We start from the raw sequence: 12843 nt of genomic DNA, 5'->3' as shown, positions 1-12843 counted from the left end.
CATTGTTATTATCAATGGTAGTAAGGCACATTGTTGTGAGTTTATAAATACACTAACTGTCAATACAGAAAGTATATCTATGATAGTCATAATTGATAATAAACAATCCGTGACTGTGACATTGATATCATATAAACCATTTAGCTACCTGTATTTGTAATCATATCATCATGTGTATTATACATGTATATTAACTCAAAAATTTGAAACTTTAAATGTTTATATCTAATAAACTAATAAAGTTATATTAAAAATTCAAATGCCATTTACTATTTAATTAAAAATCCAAACATTTTATTATATTCAAAATATGTGTTCCCATTTAAAAGACAAAAAGACAAAGTTGACACCCTTACAAGGCATAAGGGATGAACATAAAAAGTTTTAAATAGTTAATAATTTAAGAATAATGTGTAACTAAAGAAAACCAAAAATAATGTTTAAATTATATTTATTCTACAAGTAAATGAGTGGGTTATGATAAAAAAATCAGTCTGTATACTGTAATATAGTTTATCATTTGTAAAGCTGGAAGTAAAACATTTTTGTAATGTTTCGTTTAATTGTAATTTCCTGATCTATTATTACTAGACCAGGAATTAAATATTTATAAACATTTTTGAAAACGATAGTATTATTAATTTTGCAAAAAGAAGAAAAACAAAATATTTTAGTATATAAGACGAAATGGAATGAATCGTAGAGGAGAGAGGACCTCAGGAGCACCGAAGGTAATCTCTTTTCGCGCGGTACGTTTTGTGACATTAAGTTTTCATTTTGTGTATTGTTTTATTGTGTTTTTAGTGTATATTTATTTTGTATGTTTTGCATTGTTTAATTATATCTATAATAAATACATTTGAGTTATTATTAAACTTTTATTACTTTAAGTTAAGACACTAGGGTTGTTTCTTTTAAGATACAACAGTACCAAAATTTTAAATTTCAAATTATTTGTCAATTCCTAAAATAGTAATTAGAAAAATAGTATGTTTTTTTTACGTCAGTAAACATTTCTATAATTTTCGTTTGTGAGGTTCATTAAAAGTTGGACACCACCCGAGAAATCATTCAAAATACGCCACTGCTTCTAATTGTTGAGCTAATTATTATTTTAATAAAGACTATTAAAAAAAAAAAAAAATTTCTGTGTGAATTTTCATGGGTGTTTCTTATTTTCCAAACTTAGAAATTTTTAGATCTCATTCAAGTTGTGTATATAGATGAACAAGGAAACTATAAAATACTTTAGGTCGATTAGATAAGTTTAATCTGTGCTGACTTGAGTTTGAAAATTTGTTAATTAAGGTAGTTTTTTCGTTTTATTATTTAACTTATAAACGAATGACTAATGAAAAAATAGAATATAAATTATATACCTAAACATTTTGTACAATATCAATATTAATATTTTTATCGTGAAACCCATTAGTTCAATAATTTTTTTTTTTTTTGATATTTGTTAACATAAAAACGAATGTATAATAAAAATATATAGCTTTATTCAATGTATACACAATTAAAAATAATAATTTAACAATAATAATGGAAAAAATAATACAAGCTTACTATTATATAGATACAATTGTTACTTATTGTAAAGTATAATTTTTACATAAATGATGAAGTTAATTTTAAAATTAATTTTATAAATTATTGAAATGTATAGATTTTATTTACAAATTTGTTTTTTACTGATGCATAACTAAAATCTTTTACTCTATAGGAGTACCTACAAAAAAATTTTTGAAAAAAATGAACATAAATTACTGGGGTGACACAAAAAATATCTATAAGTCTTTTTTTCATATTAGGTACTATTTCGACTGAAAAAGAAATTAAATTATTTTATAAATAGTAAATAAATTAAAAGTATATTGTTTATTCGATATTTATGTTTCAAAAAAAAAAAAATAATAATAATAACTGAATTATAAAAGAATTATACATATTTGCAGTCGATCAAACGAAATGTTATATACTGTACACATTGTTATAATATAATACAAATAGAAATGTATAAACGTTTTTACTATTACAATTATAATAGTACACGTTTAGAAGATGAAAATAAATAAGTCACACAGATAATATCATCCGTGTTGAATAGACTATATTATAGTTTTACTAATATCTGTTAGTAAACTGTCTAATCCAGTCTAAATAATGAGAAACTTTGACATAGACACCGGGTACGCCATATTGACCACAGCCTACGCCCCAACTTACTATACCAACAAGGCTCCATGAACCTCCTCGTTCACATACCAAAGGACCGCCACCATCACCCTGTTAAAATAAATTACTATTACTATCAAAGAACAGTAGAATAATAATTATAATCTAACAATGCGTTTTTAAATGACAAATTATCAATATTAGTTAATTAGCTGTAAATCTTACTTTGCAAGCATCTTTGCCTTCTTCGCCACCAGCACATAAGAAACCATTGTGTAATTTAAAGTCGTAGCCAAGGCGAGTCTGTTGAAGCTGTGATTGACATTGTTGTTGAGGAATTATTGGAACGTCTACTTCCTACAAAAAATAAAATAACAGAAAATGCAGCTGTTATCGTGATCATTAGAAATTTTACAAAACATTTTTTTGTGCATTTAGAATTAACGTTATTTTTAGTGTATTTATCCATCTGCTCTTATTTGATTATGCACTTTATATAAACATGAGTTATACAGAGTGACTTTTTTATCATAACCCACTCAATTACTTACAGATTAAATATAATTTAAACGTTTTCTTTTTTGATTACTTTTAGTTAAATATTATTCTTACATTATTATATATATGATACATTTTAAGTTCATCCCTTATGCCTTGTAAGGGTATAATTTATTTTTTTAATGGGAATACATATTTTGAATTTAATAAAATGTTTTTAATTTGTTAGTAAACGGTGTATGAATTTTTAATATAACTTTATTTGTTTATTAGATATAAAATTTTAAAGTCTCATATTTTCGAGTTACATGTACAATACACGAAGAATTGCAAATAAAGGTAGCCATGACTGTGATAGCGACGTCATTAAAAACCATTTAGCTACCTGTATTTGTAATCCCTCGTGTTTTATATCTAATATAGAAATAAAGTTTTATTAACAGTTCAAATGTCATTTATTATTAAATTAAAAACTTAACGGGTTACTATCGTTCTTATTGTTTGTAACAACTGACCTGTTTCCTTATATACTGAAAACTTTTTATTTTTAACGACATATAATCGTATCAGTCTAAATATTGTTATTTTCTACAAAAGAAAATTTTGTGTAATGCAAGCTCTAATGAGACATATTTAAAGACCTTCTTTAAGTTAAAACTTCATATTTTTTCTAAGAAATATTTTAATGTTTTGGTTAATTCAATTTTTAAACGTGTACAATGAAATTTAATGAAAAATTTATCAATTAATTAAAAATTTTTTATGTAAGAAATTTATATATTTACCTTTAGGATATTTTGATATTTTCCATAATCACCAAAAGCATCTTTGCCCCAACCAGTTGTCCAACAACGTTGCCCCGAAAAATCTACATAAGGATCAGGCAAACATGCAGGACTTATGTGAGGATTACGAGTAAAATCAACCGGCCGCTCCATCCTAAGTATAGCAATGTCGTTGTATAATGTACCAGCATAAAATTCTCTATGTAAAACTAATTCAGCGACATCTTGTTCCACATACGGGTAAAATTCAACATCGTGGTTAACATCCCATTCTCCTAATCTTACACGTAAATCTTGTTCTTTGTACCTATTAAACGATTATCAATTATAATTTTTTTGTTGTAGAATTGAACTATATTTTATTTCCATTTAGATCAGCTAATAACTAAATTGTAATAATAAATAATTTTTATAAAAGCATTATTTACAAAAAAAATTATTATAATAAAATCAATTATGACTCACGTTTTAATACAATGAGCTGCAGTTAAAACATGATAAGCATCAATCAAAGTACCTCCACAAACGTATACACTTTCTTGGGGGTCTTTTTTGAGGATAGCAACTTGCCAAGGATATTCTCCTACAATATATTATAAGAATTTATTTACAACTTTTAAAAAGATAAATCCATAATTTTGTTTCTAAATAACAATGAAAACTAAAATAAAAATACTAACCGAATTCGCTATCACCATCAACATACGACGGAGTTTTGATTCTACCAGTAATACCTTGTGTATTTCTCTTACCACATTGTCCATAGCCAACTTGGTTAGGTGAAGATCCCGAGTATATAGGAGATGATAGTGGTGCTGGTGGACGTCTACAACACACTTGTCTGGGGCCACAACGTCCATTAGGCGAGTAGAAAGCTTGACGCTACAAATATGGCGAATATTTGGTTATTAAATTATTTAATTAAATATCTGAGAATGTTTTTAAAATTAAAAGACTATTTATGGTTCGTTCAAAACGGTTAGTATAGTAGTTTTATTTTTGTAAACTAAGTTTTAGTGCTGTAAGAGAAAAAAATTTAACCCTCACATTTTTGAAATTGCAACCATTAAGTAAGAAAGCGTAATTGTAAGCATCAGACGAAATTCAATAAATTATATAATTGTTAAGTTTAAAAATACTCTGCCGTTATTTAGGAAAATAAGAGGTAAAAGATTGTTATTTTTTGTGCACCACTACAATAACTTATTCCAAATTATTTTGAATTACAAAAAAATTAAGTGTTATTTGATGTATTAATTGAAAACGATTTTTATTTTTACTTAAACAATGACCAAATGCAATTATTTTAATCGTAAAAAACTTGTCCGTTAATTTATAAAGTAGGCATATCATATTGTGCATTTTGGGAATAAAAGTGGGTTAGTTTTTATTTGCTTGAAGAAATACCTGGGAACCCATTTTAATATTAACTATCTCACCTCGTCTATATCTCTCTTTTGCCGTTGGCTGCCTACAAACTTAACGGGACCGGTAGAATGACGGTCAGTAGGGAATTTTACACCATTTGAGTTACCGGTAGGTGACGATGGTACATTATAATTATTATTAGCACTATTACTTATATTTGAACTCCTATAATAAGAGCCAGAATCGTATTCGTCTGCATGGCCGTAATCGCCTATACTAGAATCACCAACACCAGAATATCCGTAACCTTCATGATCATCATAGTCATGATCACCACGATATGAATGATACTCAGGTGCATATCCTTCATATCCGTAACCACCTCCAAAACTTCCACTAAAGTATGGTGGTGGTTTTGAATGATAGAACGGTTTAGGAGGGCTAAAATACGATGGACCATGATGATAAGAAGGAGGTGAAGAATGATAATGATTATGTTGATGCAAAAACGATGGTGGATATTCATGTCCGTATCCGTAGTGGGGTTCCTTTAACTTATGGACTAAATGACCAACTTTATGCACTAAGCCTGCGTTAGGAGTTACATGTAAGTTCACCCACGGTTTAATAATTTTTTCACCGTACTCGTCTTTGCTTACTTGTAAAGAGAGCAATGGATTTACACTAACTAGACCCAAATTAAGACCATTTCCTCCTCCCAAGGAATGGCCGTAAGGGTTAATCGAAGGATTGGGACCGAAGGGACTAATAGGGTAACCACCGCCACCTGACGGTAAACCAAAAGATACACCGAAAGTTGGACGGATTTTATGGCCTGAACTACCAGCGTCATCAGATGTGTCTTCGTTTACAGCTCCACCGCCTCCAGAGCTTCCCCCAAGTAAATTCGATAATTTTCGCTGTAAATACATACCACCCTGAATCAACCAATTGCTCCTACACGTGTGTCCCATCCTAATCGATCAGTAAACAAGTGTATTGTCTTGTATAATAAAAAAAAAATGTCTTGTTTGTATTTTTAAGCTGTGAAGATGTAAAATAAGAGTTGTAATTCATGCTCTAAATTGTAATTTTCATGATATCTCATGTGAACTTAAATAAATAATATGTCTAATGTTAAGTACAGTGTTGTGGTTATGTAATTTTGTATTAACATAACAAATATATTTTAAGTGTACATTCTCTCTTTCTCTTTGCATTAACGGATGTGTCATGTTTTTACAATTTCGTTAGTGCTGTAGATTTTAAGACTTTCCAAGGTTAAGGCATCAAGCGTAGGTAACTTATATGAATAGAATCATTTAAGAGTATCATATAAACAACTGATTGAAGATATCTACACACACGCAATAGAAAATATACGGAACTCGTAATTATGCAATTGAAAAGAAAATTATAAGAAAATGATAAGTAAATGTCAAAAAGAGTCATATAATTACGTATTCTACTTGAACACTATTCAATTTATCATTGAAGTTATGTATCACACACAAATTTACAACGATAAATCAAAGAAAAATAGTTTTCATGTTGTTATTTTATAATTCGTAACACTTTTAGATGGAAATGATTTTTTATAGGTTTCATTTTCCTTTCTTAAATACCGATGATAAAGTAAATTATTATGAATTACTTAATCACTTATAAATTATTACTAACGATTATTTGATATACAACTCAAAATTTACACGTATGATATTTAACTAAATAATATAACAGTTTTCATATTAATTATAATATTATTCAAATAAAAGTTTTTTATTTTTTAAAATTTTTAAAGGCCGTAAATTATGTTTCATAAAACTGTAAAAATTAATCAATATGTAATATATTTTTTCATAAATTTGAAGGTTTATAACTTGTAAAAGTTTAAAAAGTTAAGATAGGAGATTCCTATAATTACTGAAATATATTTCCCAGTCAATTTTATAGATTGTACTCTATGAAACGATCATTGTTATTTTAGTTGCCACGACCAAGATGTTGTAAAAGTTATGGTAAGTAATGTGTTTGTTAGTTATGTCACATATGGCGGGTAAAATCGCACTTACACCATCAGTTTGTGTGTCATCATATGGTAGCTCCACATTGTATCCATTGCTGGTTAAGTCGTCCACTGTAGGTTTTTGAATGTATCGCTAGAAAGTCCGTGTATATACATTAAGCATACAAGTTGTAAAGTTATAAAATCAAATTTAGTGAGTTTTGTGGATTGTCAAGATATTTTTTAATTTTTATATTAAATGTCTTTGATATAAGTTTGTACGAGATTTAAGTTTTATGTAAATTAGAGCATTTCGATCGGACGGACAACAGTGTATGTAATTATAATTAATTTTAAGTGTTTGATTATTAGTTAATAGTTAATACTTACTGGTTCAGCATCTTGAGGAGCGGCTTCTCTACGTCTACGTGTTTTAGATTTATTTTCATCCTTTTCGTTAACTTTATGATGTGATACAATAGTGCCATTACCATCAGTAATCACTACTTCATCTAAACCAATTGCTTCAATATCGGTCTTTCCTAAATTTCTTGGATCAATTCCAGCGATTCCGTCTTCTTTCCTAGCTACTTCATGCGGTAAACATTGATCAAATGGTACACAGTAACACCCATAATTGTCAGCTCTAGGACTTTCATATGATGGATATTTTTCATTAGTATATGCACCGGCTATTGAATCTATAAGAACACATTTATGTTTATAAAAATAACAACTAAAACATTTAATTATTTTATCTTGTCTTACTAGAAGGTTGTTTAAGATTGAGTTGTTTTTTATAGAATGGTCCAGGAGTTTCGTAGTTTTCGAAGTTACCGCCATAACTATTCAGACTATTCTGTCCATATAAAGATCCTTCACTTCCATATAATGGACCAGCTCCACTGATTGGTCCAAGTCCTGCAGAATCAATTGTTGTGGGTACTTTGACACTATCGACACCTTCACCATGATGGTAATGATGATGAACATGTTGTTGAACACCACCAACTGATAATCCTGAAGCTGGAATGCTTACAGATGGTTGATTAGGTCTAAAAGATTCTGCAGCTTCGGACTCATATACTTGAGGGGGTGGTCTACTGTAAGAAGAGCCAGGGCGACTGCTTCGTATGGGAGGACCTCCATAAGATGATCCTGGACCGCCATAAGATGATCCTGGGCCACCATAAGATGATCCTGGACCACCATAAGATGATATCGGACCTCCATATGGTGATCCTGGTCCATCATAGGATGAGCTACTTGATGGAAAAGGAACTGGTCGTGGAGGACCATATCCAACAGATAAGGGTGATCCTGCTGTTTTGAGTGGTACAGCAGCAATAGGACGTCCTACTGGTTTTAAATGTACAGGTTGTGCGTAGATCAAGTCTTGTGGGGCGATGTTACGTTTAGGTTCAACTTCGTCGTCACACTAAAATAAGAGCAAATACAATTTACATAAAATGTGTTGCTAAAATAAAAGCAGCAAAAGTTTTATAGCTATTCAAAATTATAATTAACGAAAGACAAAATACTTAAGTTAAAACATTTAGTTTTTAGCTCTTATAAATATATATATATCCCCCTCAACTGACAGTTAATTTAAAACTAATCTTGCTAGAATTTTTTTTTTAACTCAATTACGGATTGCTAGAAAAATAATTTAAAAATGTTCTATTTACCTCACCAAGACCAAGACCGCATAGCTTATCTCTTACAATATGTCTTGATTGAGTGTCATTTAAAGATGCTGGTATTGAAGCAACATCTTCTTGACTATCATCATTTATTTCTGAGTAAGAATCTATAGATTTACTTTCACGGTCACTTGCTTTTATAGATTCTGCTGATGGCTTTACCTGTTCATTATTCTTATCTTTACTCCACGACCATTCTTCTGAAGTCGTAAACGCCACAAATGCAACTAACAGGAACGAACCCGTTAGTAAAAATTTCATTGCGTTACTAAAAAACATTATTTAATAATAAATTAAATAAAATAAAAAGAGAACATGGGATTTCCACTAATATTTTTTTAACCAATTGAGAAACCTCATGATTTATTCCAACTTAATTACTTAGCTTTTTAAAATACAATTATAGTATTGAATTTTTTAATTCACGTAATTTGCTTTTTAATTGGTAAAATTTCAATAGTGTTATATATTTCCAAACAAAATGGAAAATGCCCATACATATCTATCACTTAATTTCAATGTATTCTATTTAATTTAAATACAAAGTCAATATTTATTTTAACCAATAACTAATTGAAATTTTAATGTAATAGCGTTAAGTTTCAATAAGATAATCTATAAAATTTTAATTAGGAATAAAAATAAAAAAATATGTATTTTATAATATATATTATTATATCTATAAAATTGTAATATAATTTCATAACACCTATCGTCATGATATGCGTGCTTGTGGGTTAATTTTGCGCCCTCCTTCGGCTAATACTAAATTACTGATTTCTACTATTCAGAGGGGATGTAGAAGCTGCTAAACCAAACGCGTGCACCGGTGTCGTTTCCATTTTGATCACGTGTATAGGTGGACGGTTAAGTGCGTGTAATGTGCGCGGACAAAGAGAAAGTGACGGGAGTCCGAGACGCTTTCACTTTCGGTCGCCCACCGTCGCTCGAACGTGTTTTTTTATTGTTATTATTTTTTAACATTATTACTATTCGACAAATTATGATTCCACCGCCATACAACCCACACTCAATGCCACAGAACCGCGCGCCAACGACCTTGCGGGAATCGAAGGTGTTGTTATGTCATTCGAGGAAAACGAACAGAGACGGACTAAAAAATTACCCGCCCCGTCTCCTCAAGAGGCGTTGTGTAGAAATAACAAGAAAAATTCGCGAAGAGGCGTCTATATTTAGGACACTAATCCGCGAACAATAGTTAGCTAATTTTTTGTTTTAAATGATCTATGAGTCATCACAAATATCAAGATTATTTACATACATGTATAATTATTGTAATTAGTTCTATGTTATGTCACTAGGCAATCGTCGATCGGTTACGGTTGACATAACTTTTTGGTGTTTTTTATAGAACTACTACACACAATCGGTTCATCGTTATTCATTATTTTAACGGCTGTCCTAATTATAGTTGGAATATTGTTGTTAGAAATACGTTGCAATGGCAAATAGAAAGCACAAAATGAATTACATAAGTGACTTTTATGCATGTTTTTTGCAAAAACACTCAAAACCTTGTTGCAATTATTTGCATTGTTAAAGTTGTTTATCTAAAAATAAAATAAATTATAAAGATCGTTTAAAGAACATTTAAATACTTTAATACATGGAAACTAATCATTATATTGACTGCAACTTTTCAGATTATTAAGGTTAAGACCATAAGTTACTGGGAAATACTTCAGTAGCTCATTTATTATTAAGTGTCAAATTGGCAAGGTAATCGTAATCGTAATTTTATGAACGAAAAATTTCTCGTTAATGCTATTGATAATATAATTCATAATGCCATTTTAATATCACGTCTATTAAAGGGTTTTTAATGAATAGTTTTATCTTGTTATATTAATGTGAAATAAAAAATTTTACTAATTTTTTTAACTAGCGATTGCTTGGAGTAATATTTTACGTCTAAAGATTCATTAATATAATTGATACAGTCAATTTTACTGTAAAATTACTCATAGTCGTGATTTTTATTTGTTTAAGATGCGATGATAATTCGTAAAAATTGATGTGGTCATTTATATTGCGAAATTTACTACATTTAAAATCTTTAGTAACCGATAACGTATTGCAAACAGGACGAGGGATGTTGAGAGTACTTAAAATATGTGTATGAGAAAAAGTTTATCGCCGAAATGATGGTAAATGATTACATTGTTGAGTAAAAATATTTTAAGGACAATAAATCTGACCTATTTGTGTGTTAATTGAAAATATATATATATGAGATCATTATTATGTTGTTGATCGGATTAAACTTTTCAATAATTCATTAGAACTCGTAATTCATGATAAACAATCTTCTCGTTAATATTTGAACGATAGTTAGCGGAACTGACTACATTAAGTGTTTTGACCGGTACTGTTACCGTAACCTCGTACAACCGCTACACCGCGCCGGTAAAATTGACCAATTACTCACAAACTATTATAATCAAAATCACGTTTTCAAGCTTACACCATAATGTATACACAATTTTACGGAAGTCTTATCTAACATGGCTGACTAATGAATTACTTCATCTTTGCGAATACGGTTATTGTTGAAAGGACAATCTTATAAAAATTGTAACGACTGAAAAACTACTGTGCGAAATTTACATACTAATGGAAATTAAGATATCCTACAGTTTTATTTATTGCGTTAATCAACTTGCTTACAGCTATTATTATTTTAACGATTAGTAATCCGGAACATACATAATTTTGTATTGATAATTAAAGTTAATGTAGTGACTATAATAAATAATACTTTAAAATCGTATTATTTATCTAAAATTTTATTCTGAAATCTAATAAAATCGTATAGTAAATTTGTAAAATAAATATCAATGAGTATTGTACACTATATTTTTTGTACATCAATAAAACTTTACAATAGTGGATCCATATAAATGTGCGCTCCCTACTTGACTATCATTATCTACTTAAAAAAAAAGTATTTTGACAATAGAATAAGCAAAATAATGTTAATCATTCTTATAAAAATTCTAGATTTGCAAAATTATTTTGAAAAAAAATCACATATAAGACAATTTTTCTAACGAAAAGTTTGAAAGTTAAACTTTATAGTTAGTGTACAAAATTTAGAGAAACTGTTAAATTTAATAAAAAAAATTTGTTAATTCTATGTAAAACAAAAAAAGTATTACCTTTTTAGTACTCAATGGATAGCAATAGATGGAATATGCCAGTATAGTAGACTAAGACTGTAATATGATCGACAATGTTTTTAGTCTCTTCTCTTTAACAGACGTAATACACTTTCTCCAATGATCACAGACTGACCTGAGAATACGGTAATGGTCGGATTTATTATGTTTTTTTCTGTCCCTACTATTTTTGTTTTCAAGATGCATTTGACCGCCTTCCCACCCCTTCCTGTGATTTTGCATAAAAATAATAATAACAACAAACCTAAGGCCGTTCACTCTCAACGAAAAACCGATTCTTCTCAATCAATGCCATTCTTCTTTGGACAAACCACTGGCTATATTCCCGGAAATCATCAAGGTTTCGACCAAAGTAGCTACGGTTACCTTTTAAACAGACCGGTAAGCCGGATCTATGATTTGTGATGCAAATCTATTGTTTTCTCCGGATCTTAACAGTCATGAGGTGCATAATATGACGTACACTCTAGTTGGATTACTTTTTTTGATCGTAATTTATTCAATATTATTTAACCATAAACTAAGCGTTCTTTGATTATAAGAGAGCAAATGAAAGATATAATCAGTTTAGTACCTTATACCTGATTATCAAAGGCGGAAATATACAAGACAGTATGTATATATAGGACGGAATTTCCCGCAGACCTTGTCGTTTAAGAGGTCTCACTAAAATGTTGAACCGGACATATAAATAAAAAAAACATTTTAAAATTTTCTAATGATCAAAAAAATTTTACTTTAAAATTCCGATTTTTGAATTTTTTTTTAATGGAAGAGCTCGGCGACATTACCACAAAAAAATTATGCGCGATGAACAGAAAATTATCTTTAGCACCCCGCAAGCATTAAAAATAATTCATTTTTTTAAGAAAAGAACCCACTGTCGCTGTGTTCGTCAACTTAAGACCTGAAATTTTTTACTAGGGTGATCTATAGGTTTGGTTCCAGAAGTACTATACAAATTTTTTTTAAATCCATTAGTTTTAACCGAGTTATGGGTTTTTTTTAATGACCACGAACAGTGGCGCCGGAACCGTAGAGGCAGGGAGGTAGTTGCCCCTTGGTCAAAATTCGAGGGGAGCAAAAGTATTATTATTATATAAAAA

At 29.5% G+C, this 12843-nt stretch overlaps 1 protein-coding gene across 2 annotated transcripts; it reads right to left on the bottom strand.

Annotated features, from left to right (window-relative positions):
• Positions 1-1482: 1482 nt before the first annotated feature.
• Positions 1483-11867, bottom strand: LOC126905549 (uncharacterized). Of its 2 annotated transcripts, none has more exons than XM_050685345.1 (10): positions 11717-11867; positions 8523-8805; positions 7603-8272; positions 7225-7535; positions 4901-5749; positions 4142-4343; positions 3927-4044; positions 3462-3768; positions 2404-2535; positions 1483-2289 (listed from the first exon to the last, which is right to left on the bottom strand). In XM_050685345.1, exons 2-10 carry the CDS (start codon positions 8796-8798, stop codon positions 2128-2130), a joined length of 3027 nt encoding a protein of 1008 aa, XP_050541302.1. In that variant the 5' UTR covers positions 8799-8805; positions 11717-11867; the 3' UTR covers positions 1483-2127. The 2 variants fall into 2 exon arrangements, with proteins under 2 accessions (XP_050541302.1, XP_050541303.1); XM_050685346.1 differs by lacking the exon at positions 4901-5749 and adding an exon at positions 6902-6988 and having other exon boundaries at positions 11717-11866.
• Between the last annotated feature and the right edge of the window lie 976 nt (positions 11868-12843).

This window comes from Daktulosphaira vitifoliae, unplaced genomic scaffold (genome assembly GCF_025091365.1).
Source record: "Daktulosphaira vitifoliae isolate Bord-2020 unplaced genomic scaffold, ASM2509136v1 Scaffold_4, whole genome shotgun sequence".
Lineage (NCBI taxonomy): Eukaryota > Metazoa > Arthropoda > Insecta > Hemiptera > Phylloxeridae > Daktulosphaira > Daktulosphaira vitifoliae.
The sequence above is the reverse complement of the archived record's forward strand: the minus strand, read 5'-3'. Positions and strand labels throughout refer to the sequence as shown.

Bases quoted from the DNA above. Each gene is read 5' to 3' on its own strand.
- LOC126905549 (XM_050685345.1), bottom strand. From the start codon at position 8,798: ATGAAATTTTTACTAACGGGTTCGTTCCTGTTAGTTGCATTTGTGGCG. The intron at 3,769-3,926 runs GTGAGTCATAAT...ATCGTTTAATAG, and splicing joins GCAGCTCATTGTATTAAAAC to GTACAAAGAACAAGATTTAC. The intron at 2,536-3,461 runs GTAAATATATAA...TATTTTTTGTAG, and splicing joins AATATCAAAATATCCTAAAG to GAAGTAGACGTTCCAATAAT.